The sequence below is a fragment of the Phoenix dactylifera genome, chromosome 9 (assembly GCF_051530095.1).
Source record: "Phoenix dactylifera cultivar Ajwa chromosome 9, Ajwa_hap1_PhDact_Kaust_v1.1, whole genome shotgun sequence".
NCBI classification, from domain to species: Eukaryota; Viridiplantae; Streptophyta; class Magnoliopsida; order Arecales; family Arecaceae; genus Phoenix; species Phoenix dactylifera.
The window spans coordinates 30,656,664-30,671,461 of record NC_143198.1 but is presented as its reverse complement, the minus strand read 5'-3'; the positions used below and the strand labels follow the sequence as shown (position 1 = coordinate 30,671,461).

The window sequence follows — 14,798 nt, the reverse complement described above, 5'->3', positions numbered from 1 at the left end:
TAAATACAAGTCATGCGCTCTCGACCCATATCTGCCTTCTCTTTGCATTTATTTATTCATGTTTTTGTCAGAATGAGACCGGAATTTTGTACATCGTGGATAACAGATGGATCTTAAAGGTGATTAGTGAATCATAGTAAAATGGTAGCTTTGTTGCTTTGATGATAAGGATCATTCTTGCTTTTAAATAGGATGCCCGTGATCCATGGAAATTGCACATTTTATAATCTGATTCAAGCTTTCTTTATTTGTTTTCAAAAATATTTTTTTTTTTTTGTTCTTTTTCATATGGACTTTGTTTCTATTGCTATAGTCTTGCTAATTTGATAGAAGTGGTTTTGATGGAAATTTATTTGAGGATGACTCATATTACCTAACCTATTGGACATTTATACAGTCCTCAAAGTGGAGATTTTGTGTAATGTCACTTCTCTTTCATTTTCCCAACCTTTCTACTTTTCTTTTCCCTGTCTTTTATCTTTTGCTACGCTTTCTTCTGCCTCTTTTCTACTTGCATTTTGTTATAAGATAAGCAGTGCAGACCAATTTTCCTTGCCTTACTATAGTTTTGTAATTTTGATGTGGTCTAAGTTAGTTAATTTAGCTAGATCTATTTTCCTTTTACCGACAGAAATCATACAAGGCAAATTGCCACTTGGCAACGATATCGTTTATTTATGCCAACAAAATAAGTAATTTGGATAGAGTGAGAGGCAGCTTCCTTAAATTTGGAATCTAAGAACGCTTTTTGTACACATAGTAGTTAAAACTTTCAAACAACTGGTGCACTCATAACTAATATCCATTGCCCCATTAGCTCCTGGTTTAGTAAATTTTCTGTTGCCAATCCACATATGACAGCACAAATTGGTTATACTAAATAGTTGGCATGAGAGATTGGTGAATTTTGACCAAGTTTTCTTTTCAAGAAAAAGGAAAGAAAACAAAAGAAAAAATTGTGAAAAAAGCGACCTATTTCGAGCATTGTGAAAGCTGCCTTGAAGCTTGTTTACTGAATTTTAATTTCAGCAGCGGAAAAAGCTATGTCAAAAGCAAAGGCACACGTTCATATGGTCTAAACTTGTTCTTTTTTTCTTGACTGGCTTGGTCAACTAAGTATTGGTCACGATATGCCCCATTAGCTGACATATGATGATATGAGCTCATATTGAATGCACCCAATGATGTCACTAGACAACCCTTTTTTTTCCTTCACTTTAATGCTTATCGTGTTGTGGGGGGAAGTCACTAACCAGGTCCTGTGGTCAGTCTCATTTGTTATATTATTTATGTCAGATCTCACAATTGAACTTCATTATAAGGAAAGATAAATGGCTAAATGCATCAATTATACAATCACATGCATGATGATCCGTTTATTATTTTTTTTCACTCTTATATAATTGGAACAGGTGATTGCTTAATTAAGAATTATACCGAAAAAAGGAAAAAGGAATTGATGTAACTGAGTATTGAAAATCGAAGGAACCCTTGATGGCATGAAAGGTTAAAGCTCAGAGTCATGTGGCATGGCAAGAAAACAGGAGTAGTCATGAGATGACTTGGATGAAAGTTGAAACTTCACTTGATTCAGAATCAGGATAGTGAAAGAATGAATAAGAATTTAAAATGTTGACCTGAAAAGATGAGATGAGTCTAAGGTTTAGAAATTGACCCATAAAGATGGCTGAAGCTTGCTGATATGATATACTCGTATTCAAATTTTTTTTTCCTCAAATATCAATTCTTTAGTCAACTATTGATTTTTTAGTTGAATAGAATCTTCTATATTTCCTCTAGCGTACAAAAAAAAATTGCATTTGAGTTTTGGCTTCTGTCTCTCTCTCTCTCTCTCACACACACACACTCACTCACTCTAGTCTTATCAACGGAGGAACAGGATCCCACCATGACAAATGGTATAAAGATGACACGACGCTCATGATTGTGGAGTGCTTCTTGAGACAGAAGCTTCAATGTCTTTCATGTCTGAGCTCACAAATCTCAGAAGTGCCAGCTTCCTCGTAAACTTCGATTTCTTCTGGGTGATGGCAATCGAGACGTCATTCGGGAATAAGTCGTGGAGGACAAAAGCATGAATGATGGTGGTGACGAGCAAAGCTGTTACTGCGAAGGTAGAGATTGCGGAGAGTCCGACAGAAAGTATCTTAGTAAGCACATTTGTTACATCCATGGAGTATTTAATGGTTGCGATGGAAACACCAGTCATTGGGAAAGTATATGCCCACCATGCTAGCGAGAACCTATTGAAATAATGGAAACGTAAGGAGCCATAGACAACAGGATGGCGGCCTAAACAGACAAGAGAAAGCATAAGGAATGAAAGATATTGATACCTGAAGCCTCGGAAAAAATTAATCCGCACAGCCTGCAAATACACAGGAAAATGCGCAAATGAGTTAGATGACCAGCTTGAAGAAGTAAAAATCCGCACAGATAAATTGAATAAATGAACAGATTTGCTGATGCAATGGTCATTTCCTATTGCAAATCTGTAATCTAATGCAACCAAGGAACTTCTAATAATGAACAAATCAGAGCAAAATGTTTTTTATAATACACCAACTTGGATTAGTCGCTGAAGTTTGGAAAAGAGCAGACTTACAAGAGAGACGTAGAGGAACAAAGCAATGAAGTAAGCCATCTTTGCCCCGTAATTAAATTCCCCACAAATCTTTTCCCATGCCAGGCAAGCAACAGTGGGTGCTGCTACGAACAAGAAGAATACTGGATGAAGATCCCTTGGGAGAGCTGCATTTGAAGGAAGCCTCTGGTATAGAGTTACGAATAGTACGACATAGTGAGCTAACCCAACGGCAAAGAAGAAGAGAGGTCCTTCTTTAAGTCCCATAGTCGCGCCGAGCAATGCGCCCACAAAGTTGCCCAAGATCGCTAAATGGTTTGATGGATTTGCCACCATTGAGAGCCTTCTTGGTCCCCCGGACATCCATTCGCCATAAATTTTGAGCTCAAGGCAAAGGATTGGAGCCATGAGGACATACCAGAGAGCAGCATGAAGGTGTACTGCAATTGATGGCGGCACACCGAGTGCCAAGACAATGCCTGCTATCCAGGGAGCAAAGAAGAAGTTGATGCGGACTGGATGGTAGTACTCTCGTCGAACGGTTTCAAAGTAGAAGATTATTTTTAGAGAGTAAATGAGGGACACAGCTCCCATCAGTGCGAGCGAGATACACCAAAGGACGAGATTCACTGTCAAGCTCACATGTAGAAAGCTCATGGATGGAGATGTAGCTAAGGTCTTCCAGAGGATAGCTTGGCTGCTTACACCAAGGCACATACCAAAGGCAGATATTGGGAAGCGAAGAAGAAAAGGCCACTTCTCGTCTTCAGGAAGTGCTGACAGCTCTGATGCCTGCAGAATATGGCACAAGTTCCATAATTATGAGTAACGTTGCTGAAATGGATGAAATAGAGCATGGCATGCATGTTGTGTATAAGGTCTACTTGTACTGCGGTGCTATATAATCAAGAACTCTTGGGGAAAAGAAGAACTCGTTCGTTGCTATTCGACCTTAAAAAACAAGGGATTGCTTGAGAGGAAGAAAAGAGCATAAGGAAGCCATTGAGAAGGGTCATGAAACAGCTGTATATCTGAGGATATTATCTTATACAAAATCAAATCCGCATGTATCACCTTCTTTTTAATGTTTAGATGGGCAAAATAAACTTGGTGATCGTCTTTTATATTCTGTTAATGACGAAAAGGTGGCACTGATGGACAAAAACTTGAACAGAGAAGCAATAGTAACAGCAAGAATATGGTGTGTCCAGAAGGTTGCATACCCTTAAAGTGTCTAATTCGGGCCCTTCTAAGGCATCGAAGTAGCGTTCTACTTCCGGCACAGCCTCGATTTCCTCAATATCTGAATCATTAGCCTCCACATCTGGTTCCTGCGGCTTTCCACGAAAGTTGGATAGCTGCCTTTCGAGTTTTCCAGACCATGTCTTGAAAGAATCGAAGCGTTTGTCCCTCGAACTATAGCTTCTTGGCATCCTTTGATGATCCTCGAATGGACCGTTAACTTTTCCCGCGGCAGCTGCCTTGCCATATGAACTTCCCGCTGGTATGGACCGAGAATAAAACTTCCCCAGTTTTGCTGGCCTTGAGTTGCTAGTACTCGAGTCATAAGGTTGATTTGGTTCTTCCTCAATGGCAGCTGAGCCAGCTTTATCCCCGATCACAACTTTTATAGCTTGTCCGGTACTTATTCCAGAAGGAGAAGCAGGCAAGCCGATAGAGATCGAATTTGACTGGTGGCACTGATTTGCTCGAATGGCCGAATGCAGCGGAGGTAATTTGATCGCATTGGCCTGGCTACGTATTTTAGGAGTTTCTGATCCCTGAATTGAAGCAACTGTGAGTTTGATGGGCCAAAACGTAAACAGAAAGAATTCGTAGAAATGCTGTATGAATTTAGACAAAAAGCATGCGAGAGAAAAATTAGAAGAAGATGGAGACATTATAACACAATTGTGGATGTTACCATCGCTCATAATATAACCTGTGAATCATTCATAAAATTATCGGTATCATCTTCTATAAATTTAAAACAGAGTCTCCCCTGTTGAAGTAGGTGTCATGAATGCATTCAGGGGTTGGTCAATTTTTCAGACAATCTCATGACTATGTGGATCACCTACATGAAAATCTCAAAATTTCATCAACGGAAACACAGCAAAAGATATATAACTTACCTTGCCAGCCATTGGGTCGCCTTGGGAAGTGACAGCAGCAGCCAGCGGAGATGGACAAGTCAACCCACTGCCGCACTCAGAACTTTCAAAACAAGCAATGGTTTTGGATATGGCACACTTTGAAGGAGATGGGAGTTCTTCAGGGGAACATCGCCTCGTTGAAAGATGGACATGGAGATCCTTGCTCTCCATTGGATACGACAGTACCTAAATCACGCAAGGAATAATCAGAGTTACGCGACTTGGCTTCCACAAGAAGGTGATTATAGTAAATTACAAACAAAAACAAATACATGGGGCATGAAACTAACAAAAAAGCAAACAAGATCATGCACAGTGACTTGAGTTAATCAAAATTAAAGTATTTGATTTATAGAAAGAAACGACAAACAACAGAGCATATCAACTGCTTTCAAAAGTGTAAGCTGAATTGATGCTCCAAAATTATTATGAACACAGGGAACCGAGAGGAAACCAACAAGCTTACAGATAGATCATCAACTAACGAATGTAAATTTCAACCATGAACTCAGGCTAGGTTGGACATGGCACAACACATGCTACTCCAGCGCTGTACATGCATTGGCACGGCATCGGCTGCAAGCCAAGCATGGATACAACTGGCATGGCATGATACATAACGTGTCGATGCCCGATTGGCTCATGATACTTCAATAATTGGTTCTACGTACCAGAAACTAACGAATCAAACCTGAAGAAACAGAGGAGCCTAATGACGAAGGTAAAGAAGACAACTACCCGATTACCTGAAGTGGGTGCGCAACCCTCTTCCTCTTATGACAAACACCCCTTTCCTCAAACTTAAATACCTCTTCTGCTATGACAAACACCCCTTTCCTCAAACTTAAATACCTCTTCTGCTATGACAAACGCCCCTTTCCTCAAACTTAAATACCTCTTCTGCTATGACAAACACCCCTTTCCTCAAACTTAATTAAATACCTCTTCTGCTATGACAACCATCCCTTTCCTCAGACTTATATAGGAAACAACGCGACGACTGGAAGGTGCTCTTTTTCTACGACCAGTGGTCGAATTTGGAAGGAGAAAATGAGAGAAGAAAAAGAAAGGAGTTGGGAAACTATCTCAAGACTTTGCGCGGAAAAATGCATGCCACACAGCGTCTGACTTTGAAGCTGTATGCTGGTACCCAGCCAAGGGTTGAAAAAAAATGTCAACAATGCTTACTAAAAACATGGAACCACGTCATAGAGGAAAGAGAAATTCCTCTGCGACCACTGGTCGAATTTGGCATGCAGCCAAATTGACAACTACTCACCTTATTCTAATATAGGTATAGTCGACTGAATCAAAAGCAAGAGCCTGGCATAACGGTGCTAGAAGGACCCCCTGATGAGTACAAAAGATCTCTCCAAAATGCTGCGCCATATAGGTAGCCACCCAATCGGCAGCTCGGTTTGCCTCCTGGTAGGCATGCACAACCTGAAAGGTTGCTACATCCTCCCAATATCTGCCAAATATCATGAAGTAAAGGGCTCGCATCCTCCCTCCACTTCTTCTCTCGGATCCAGTCTATTACAGTGATTGAGTCTCCCTCCAGGATGATGCGCTCCACCCCCAGCCGCTGCTTCGCGAAAGCGAGACCCTCCCAAGTTGCCCAGAGCTCCACTCCTGCAGCTGACAGCCCGACGATGCGTCGGCCTCCTGCAGCAATCAACTGCGAGTCATGACCCCTAATCACAAAGCCTACCCCTGCTCCACTCCTTCAGTGGAAACACTCCCATCGAAATTCACATTGAGATGGCCAGGAGGTGAGGACATCCAAGAAACAAAGAAGAACCCGGGCGTTATATCAGTAGTGTGAGTGTCCCAGATATCTCCAACCATCCCAGATGAAGTCGACGTAGTGGCCCGAGTGAGCTCGGCAGCCTGAACAGTGGCTCTCTCCACTACAGTGCTCAGTTTAGCCCACCGGTCTTCGAAGACACGGACATTCCTATCCAACCAAATGTGATACGCCACGTAGGCGCAGGTGATCCCCTACTCCATAGTCCTCAAGCTCTACATCGCCTTCGTCATCTAGAGTAAAAGATCATCGGCTGATCGAGTGGTCTGTGGCAAGGTACATACAGTCCTGCTCCAAATATGTGCTACTTTAGGGCATTCTAGTAGAACATGGCTGATGAACTTCTCCATCTTCGAGCACCACTCACAGCACAAAGTGATTCTGTCACCTCTCTCCGCCAGCACGTTCTCCTTCATAAAAGTACTAAAATGAAATAAGAAGATATAAGTTATAATAATGTTATTATTTAGACAATAAAATTAAATTTTAGCAAAACACCAGCCCTTCTTCCACGTTCTTTTCCTGGAACCGCAGTCATACATTTCGCGGCCAAATCAAAGGCATGATTGCACCCCGGACCACGCAGGATCCGTCCGGTCAAAGATTGGACGGCTACTGTAGGTGAAGGGGAGAGTTGGACCATGGAATGGCATTGGTTGGTCTCCCCTCGGAGTTCGCACCCACGAACGTGTCGTGCCTGCATGGGATGCCTGAAGAGTTCCAAGGTTGGTGGTGATTCACACTGCTGTACGTGCTCGATCCGGAGAAAAGTTTAGTATTATATATATATAACTCCCTTCCAGAAGAAGGGCCGGTCCCTTCTTGCCCATAGAAAAGATTTGGCGTTTCCAGCCAAATCTAGCGAAAATCCGTCCATTTTTGCTGCCGTTGCTCGACTTCCTCCACCGCTTTTTCACTTTGTAGCAAGCTTTTTTGTACAGTTTTTCTTTCCTTAACTAATAAACTTTCTGATGCTTGATGGTTTCTAATTAGTAACCTCCGCCTTCGTCTCTACCAAAAAAAAAAAAAAAAAAAAAATCTCTTCTTGTTTGCTGAGTGCAAAAGAAATTTATTTTTCTTCGTACGAACCCACCGTTGGATTGTACAATGATCATTTCAAAATACGTGCAGATGGATAAATAAAATTTAATTTGTTTTCAGATGCGTGCGTGGTGCAATCTAACTATCGACGTTGCCAATACAACCTAAACCTTTGACATTGTTTGGAAATTCTCCACCAAGTTTAAAGTGGCGCGCGCACGCGTGCACACACACAAAAAAAAAAAGTAAATTATATCGAGACAACTTTGTTCTTGCTGAGCCACCAAAGAATGTGTAAAGCCACATATGATTGGCTGTAAGTCATCGGAGAATTCCATGGTGGAAGAAAGAGAGATTGAATGGAGGAGAAGCCGGTGATTGGGTTGACCCCGAGAATTAGGGTTGAAGGACCATTAGGCCCACGTAGATTCCACCTTCCTTTTGGGCTTTGCTAGTTTGTTTGAACGTGACAAGGAGCACGTATTGCTTAACAATCAATGCCCAGTGGGCCTGGACAATGGCTTGGGACACGTCCCGTATCCATCATTGTCTCCTCGATTCCAAACCCTTAAAAAAGTCAGAAAATTTCAATATTTTTTGTATAATTACAATGCAAATTACTATGTGTAGGATTCATGTGTCCGTAACATTCTTATCGCCACCATGAACAGTCTGTTCTCTATATTATTACATCTGCACATGTCAAATATTGATATATTTGTATTGGAAGGTTTAAGATAGAATAAATAAAGAAAAATTTTAACGAATCGAGCATTGGATTGTTCGAATTATAAACAAGTATTTATGTATTCATTCCTCATGAAATGGAGCCAATTCACCCATTGGGTATAAGTACTTACCAGCTATAGAATAGATCTACTTCTCTTTGTTTACTTGAAAGGTTTTCGCTTATCATGGACCTGATTTCAATTATTTTTAGTTTGTTTATCGGGTCAAATTTAATCAAAATTTTTATATATAGTTTTTTGCTTGGACTAGTCCCATTAAGTTCCAGCAAGATTAAGAGAACTTGGACAAAGTGTGGAGAAGGATTTTTATTAATACTTTTGAATAAAAAATTGAAAAGTTTTAGATATAGTTTTTTTCAAGGAGGTAATAAGATATTAATTATTGTGGGGGACATGTGTCATAATATAATCTTTCGTATTTTTTAATGATTAATTATTGTAGTTATTCTATTAATAGAAAATCTTAAGTTGAGGTGAATTTACATGTCATGGCTATCTAATGGAAACCCGGTCGGAAAGAAGTCAAGGAATATTTAAAATATCTCATGTTTATTGAGATTCTGATTAAATATATAAAAATCATATATCGTGTTTGGGCTTCTACAGTTGCTGATGAAATGATTGCTCGCTTCATGTATTTCATGTATGCCTCATTATTTTTTCATTTCAAGTTCTCGATTAAATGAATGAATACAGAACCCATTTTTTCTGTTTTTTTTTTTTTTAAAAAAACCCTACTTTGTCAAGGATGTAGAATTTGGTGGCAGTTTAATCAATTAATTGAACCCGTAAATGGATCCATTAGTGTTGAGTTTATACGTATATAACTAATAAAGTCTACAATGATAGCATTACCACGTAATGAATCCTCTTCATCTCCCCATATAGCTCCCATTTCCAAGTATTCTGCTAGATCATTTGAACTGGTGCACTAGCACATTACTATTGGGCAGGATCCAGGTGTTCAAATATAGGCTGCATGGGTGCCCAAAAAAACATTTCCTTTTCTACTATATTTTTAAATTTTAAGAAAGGTGATGAGTCATAAAGGGAATTCGGTTTGTGAAAGCCACAAACCTTTAAACTGTAATTTAATAACATGTTCAAGCTCCCTACATCATGCTGATGTGTTAGACTAAGTCTACCTAATAATTTCTCCAAATTAGCACTCTTAAAGTATTCTTCTTTTCTACAAGATAGTGTTACAGATCGGTATTGATGAGGTTTCCAGTGACTCCAATACCCTAAAGCACATCAACCCTGTGCATTGGATCAAGTGGTGTTAAGCAGCATTATTCTTTCCAAAATGGTTTTTCCTGTCTTTTTTTTTATGGTATAGCCAAATTGTGCATTCAAAACAGAAACGGAAATTTAGTATATTTTCAGCTTTGTAGCTTTATTTGCTTTTGAATTTGGTCTGAATTTTGTAAGTAAAAAAAAAATTATAGAAAAGATACAAGCTAGGCTGTGGGGCATTGGAATTCAATTGGGAATTCAATCTTAAGCTTGGACTGCTAAGAAAAGAAGTTAGAAGCATTGGTACATGATGATGAATACCGGCATTTGAGCCGAACATGTTAAAAATCCTATTGCAAATATTGCATGGATAACAAAGTTGATAAAATTTTGTTCTCACCTAGGCATTCCAAAAACAATTTTGTTGATTTTTCTCATAAAAATGCGTACTCAAGTTTAGGGATATAGAAAGGTAATTTAAGTTTGTAGAATTTTTATTGGTTGGTAATGATATTTCAAAGTCTAGATCACATTAGCTAAGTTTGATCAAGTTAATCTAAAGTTGGCTAATATATTTGTCCTATGCAATTTGAGAAGTCCTTAAGAACAACTCATCAAAAGGCGCTATTTTTTTGTTTTGTCGACCATCCTCTGTCATAATTCCATCCAAATGCCTGTGCTAGCTACTTTAATTTTTGATAAAATATCATTCAAACATTGAAAATTAATAAAACATTTACAATAAACTCTCACTTTTTTGATATAATATTAACATTAAAAAAGAATAGAGCACTTACACAAAACCAGCACTTTTTTGATATGATATTTCTTCTAGCTGCAACAATAATAGACCTCATTGCGCACCTTTTGCATGAGATGCTTGATACCGAAACCAGTTTCCAAGTCCAAACACATATTAGCATTGTCATTAAGTACATCACCATCCATATGTCTATAATGAGAAAGTCCTAAAAGCCCAAGACATTTAATAAAATATATATCATTACTAGGTAGATAATTTTATGTAGTTGGTCTTCGGTCTTCCTCATAGCTCCTTATTCTTTATTAAAGCATGTGCAAAGCACATACCAAACTATAGTAACAATTCTGCATATAAGATGTTCTCTAGCAAACTGAATCAGAATCCAATGAATTCGCATCTTGATCGAACAAGCCATCTTGCCTAGTAATGCAAGATTACTTACAATCAACATCATTAATAGGGAAAGGATTCCAGTCGTCATCAATTAGATCTGCCACTAATCAAACAATAAGCACAGGTCCAAGGAGGCCAGAAGCCTTTACATTTCAATCTAAAAACAAAGATGGCAAAGTTCTTTGAATCTCCATAGCTTTAGCTGCTGGCCACTCCTTTTGAATATATGGTACATGGAATGAGAAAACAAGGCGAAAGTAACTCATAAAAAGTAGGTGCACCAGAAGTTTTAGTGGTAACGCGTGTATCGCATTATCTTGCTGTCATTTTACAAGACAGAAGGTCGCTTCCTTGGGAGGGAGGCAAGTAATGCAAACATGAGAGCTCATTGGAACTCCAAAGCATCTTTCCATTGATGTGAGAGTCCGGAGTTTTGGGGCATGGCGTTCCCACCCTTACTTGAAGAAAAGTTTAACAGAAGCTAGGCACATAGGATAAGGTGTGTGGTACCTAAAAATGTTCCACCAAATATGTCATATATAAGTATATAGTGGCCAAAACATTTGGAAAATATCCTTCAAACGAAGGAGCAGCGTGTCTTCCACGTAGAAATAGCTAGGCTTTTGATGGTGGCTGTAATGTGGCTCGATTTTGCATGCGAGGAACCATTGCACCCATGTAGTTTACTTGTTTTATGAGTAATATATACGTCCACGTTCATGCCAAAACGTAGGAACCAATGGGCAAGAGAGATTATAGGATTGGCTCTTTCTAATGCATTGATTAAGAAAGCCTACGGTGTTGGTGGTGTGGCAGCAGTTCCGCCCGTGGTTTCCGCCCTAGGAATTGAAGAGTTGTATCCTTCGCATGAAAGAATGATTTTTTTTCTTCTTTTTGTTTGTGATGTGCGCTGTAGGATCGCACAATAGCCACTATGAGATTTGTACAGATAGATAAAAAAAATAAAATGCTTTGAAATCCGTGCAAAATATGATTCAACGATTGATGTCGCAAAAGAAGACCGATCATTTTTTTCGCACAAAAGATATAACCAGCACACGCTGCTCAACAACAGATGGTGATACGTTGGCAGCCAGCGGCCGACAATTTTTTAAATGGAGAATGAGTAGTTAGCGGACAAAATGCCATTCTTAATCATCATCGGACTAAAACAACTAAAGTTGTTTTAAGATTTTTTATATATAGGAACATGGATTGAGCTTCAATGTAGCATAAGCATACCTACTCTAGTAGGAGTCAAATTAATAAACTCGTGTTGCTGTTGACAGTTTTTATTATAAGCTAGGGTACCCGCACACTTTATCTCACAAGTGTAATCTAATTAAACTCTCTTTTTCACACAACTTCCAATATTGCTCAAAGCAATATGCCTCTAGATTTTTTCCCCCTGCTTTTAAAGCAAAAGAGGGATACAGCATCTCCATTCTACTTTGCTCCTAATTCTACTTTGTTGATTTTACTACAGCAATTATCTGCTTATCGATTGGTTAATTAGCAAGCTTGGAACGGTTTGCAAAAGCTTGCTTGTATTTTCTTAGGCTTCTATTTCACTATTATGTTTTCTTCCTTCGTCAAAAGCAGGTTGTAAAGAATTTTTTTCTTTATTACTTTATTGTCTTATCAGCTGCTTTATTCTTTTCCTGTTGCATTTTATAATTAATGCATCCTTTGGCCTGCGGGTATGTTTGCACCACTCAACCGATAAGATTCTGGATCCAGAAGAAAGTTTGCTTTAGTTATATTTTAATGATGACATTGAGTTGTCCAACTATTATATATTATTATATTTTGTAGCATTATTTCTTAAACAACTAACAAACATTATTGTTGGGTCGGCAAAAAAAAAAAAAAAAAGAAAAAAAATAAAAAATATATAATATGTACATGGTACCTATGTTTATGGACTGAAACATTGCAAAAATTTTACTATAGGTAATTAGAGATTACAAAATATAAGAATTGCTTACAAATTTTGGATTCTAATATATTCAATCATTAGAGCATTCATTTGCTCTTTTTTTTAATTACAGTATATAAATATAAGTTGATTTAAATCCGAATAAATATTCTAAAATATTCATATTAGAGAAGTCCATCTCTGTTTATTCAACTAACTAATTATGCATCCAAACAAAATAAGTATAGCCAACAGAGCATCATGTTCTACTCACTTTTCTTCTTTCGCTCGCTCCATACTAATTTTTTTTTTTTTGAATTTTATAGGCTCAAGATATACTTAATAATTATTGTTGAAATTAAGTAGGAATTCATCAACTTCTAATTCCAACAATAATTGTTTAAACTGTGATCGGGTTTCATGTTAAATCAAAAAATTAGTAAGGCAGTAGCGTGCTCTCTGTTTTCTCTTACCTTTTTTTTCCTTTTTTGGTAGAATCTCTGTTCTCCTCTTTGCAAGCAGCCAAGAAAAAGAAAAAAAAAAGCCTCCCGGACTCGGAAAAGAAGGGGATCCACGGCGGCGCCCCCACTGGATTTCAGTTACGGCCTGTGGACCCAGTTGATGCGTTACAGCTGTCAAGTTTGTGAGGGACCACTTCTGGCCCCCGGTGTCCGGCCCGGTCTCGCTGACTCAGCTTTCAGGACCAGCCGGCGGCTTCCGACGTGGCCGCCGCCAATAGCTGCAGCGAGTGCCCGACACGCGTAAAAGTTGCTGGAACCTACCACATGTAAAGGCTGCAGCACCTACGTAAAGGCTTCGCACATGCAAAAAGTAATATTAAAAAAATTGTTACGGCCTCCGAACTTATCTTAATTAAACCACGTGCTACTGACTTCCGTTACATCTAACGTGGCTCTTTTCAATAACGTTTAAAATAGTAGCCGTTACATGTAATGATTTGAAATGCCAAATTATCATGCCAAGTAAAAAAATTAATTGAAATTTGATAAATAGTAACAAGTAGCCAAGTAACATTGCATTTGGTGAGCATAGTTAGGTTTAACAATTATTTCTTATTTTGAACGTATACTGTCCAATATCAACTAGTATATTCTAAATTACCAAGTTATTATTTCCCTTTACTTCAATAGAGCAAGATAAGTAACCGATGCTTCCTACCTAAGCTTTCCTCCATATAGCACTATATATATATATATATATATATATATATATATATATATATATATATATATATATATATATATATATATATATATATATATATATATTATTAAAACATATCTCAATTAGTTTAGATTTCTATAAAAATAAAAGAAGCGTATTAAAAGTAAAAGCACAGTTAAAATAAAAATGCATGAAAGGGTTTTGTATTTTTTTCCCTACAAACATATGTTTATTAAGATTTGCCTAACGTTGTATGGAAAATATATGATTTATCCATCACACTAAATATAAAAATGAAAAAGAAATAAACAACATGCATAAATAATTTTTTTGTAGAAATCAAGATAGCATTGTTGATTAACGTGATTCCTACTATTTTTTATCAACAATGGTGCATAAATGCTATATATACTGTCTTATAAGATGCATGTATCTCAATATAATCATGTAATTTTAAGTAATCTAGTTACATCAAAGATATATATGATTTCCAGGGTTATTCTGCATGGATTTCACTAATTTATTGCGCGTATATTTTAGAACAGTCAAGGGCATTTATAGTTAAAACAAGCTTCTACTGAATCTCTTAAAAATGTCACAACCTTATTTTGGATACTTTGGTGGATTGCACATATAATACGCAGTAAAGACACCAAGTATTATGACATAATTGGCGATCTAAATGTAGAGAATACAATTTTCCTACTTGCGCTCTAGCAAACTTCATTAGAAAATGCTAAGAATATTCTCCAGAAGATTGTTGAGGTGATTCTTTGTTATCCTAATCGCAACTTTATTAGTTTATTTCATTCCCTCCATTTTTTTATCTCAGTGGACATAATTATAGTTATTTGGTGATACTTGAATAATATATAAGAGAATATTCATGCAAAAAAAAATTAATATGTAGCATGTATTAGAAAAAGACAACATGTTGCAAAAAGA

General features: G+C 37.8%; 1 protein-coding gene across 1 annotated transcript; it reads right to left on the bottom strand.

The window, feature by feature from the left end:
- Positions 1–1,763: 1,763 nt before the first annotated feature.
- On the bottom strand, positions 1,764–5,632 carry LOC103709012 (S-type anion channel SLAH2-like). Its single transcript, XM_026805334.4, has 6 exons — positions 5,508–5,632; positions 4,741–4,947; positions 3,829–4,386; positions 2,627–3,397; positions 2,358–2,389; positions 1,764–2,264 (listed from the first exon to the last, which is right to left on the bottom strand). The coding sequence occupies exons 2-6, from the start codon at positions 4,930–4,932 to the stop codon at positions 1,940–1,942; spliced, it is 1,878 nt and encodes a 625-aa protein (XP_026661135.4). The 5' UTR covers positions 4,933–4,947; positions 5,508–5,632; the 3' UTR covers positions 1,764–1,939.
- Positions 5,633–14,798: the final 9,166 nt, after the last annotated feature.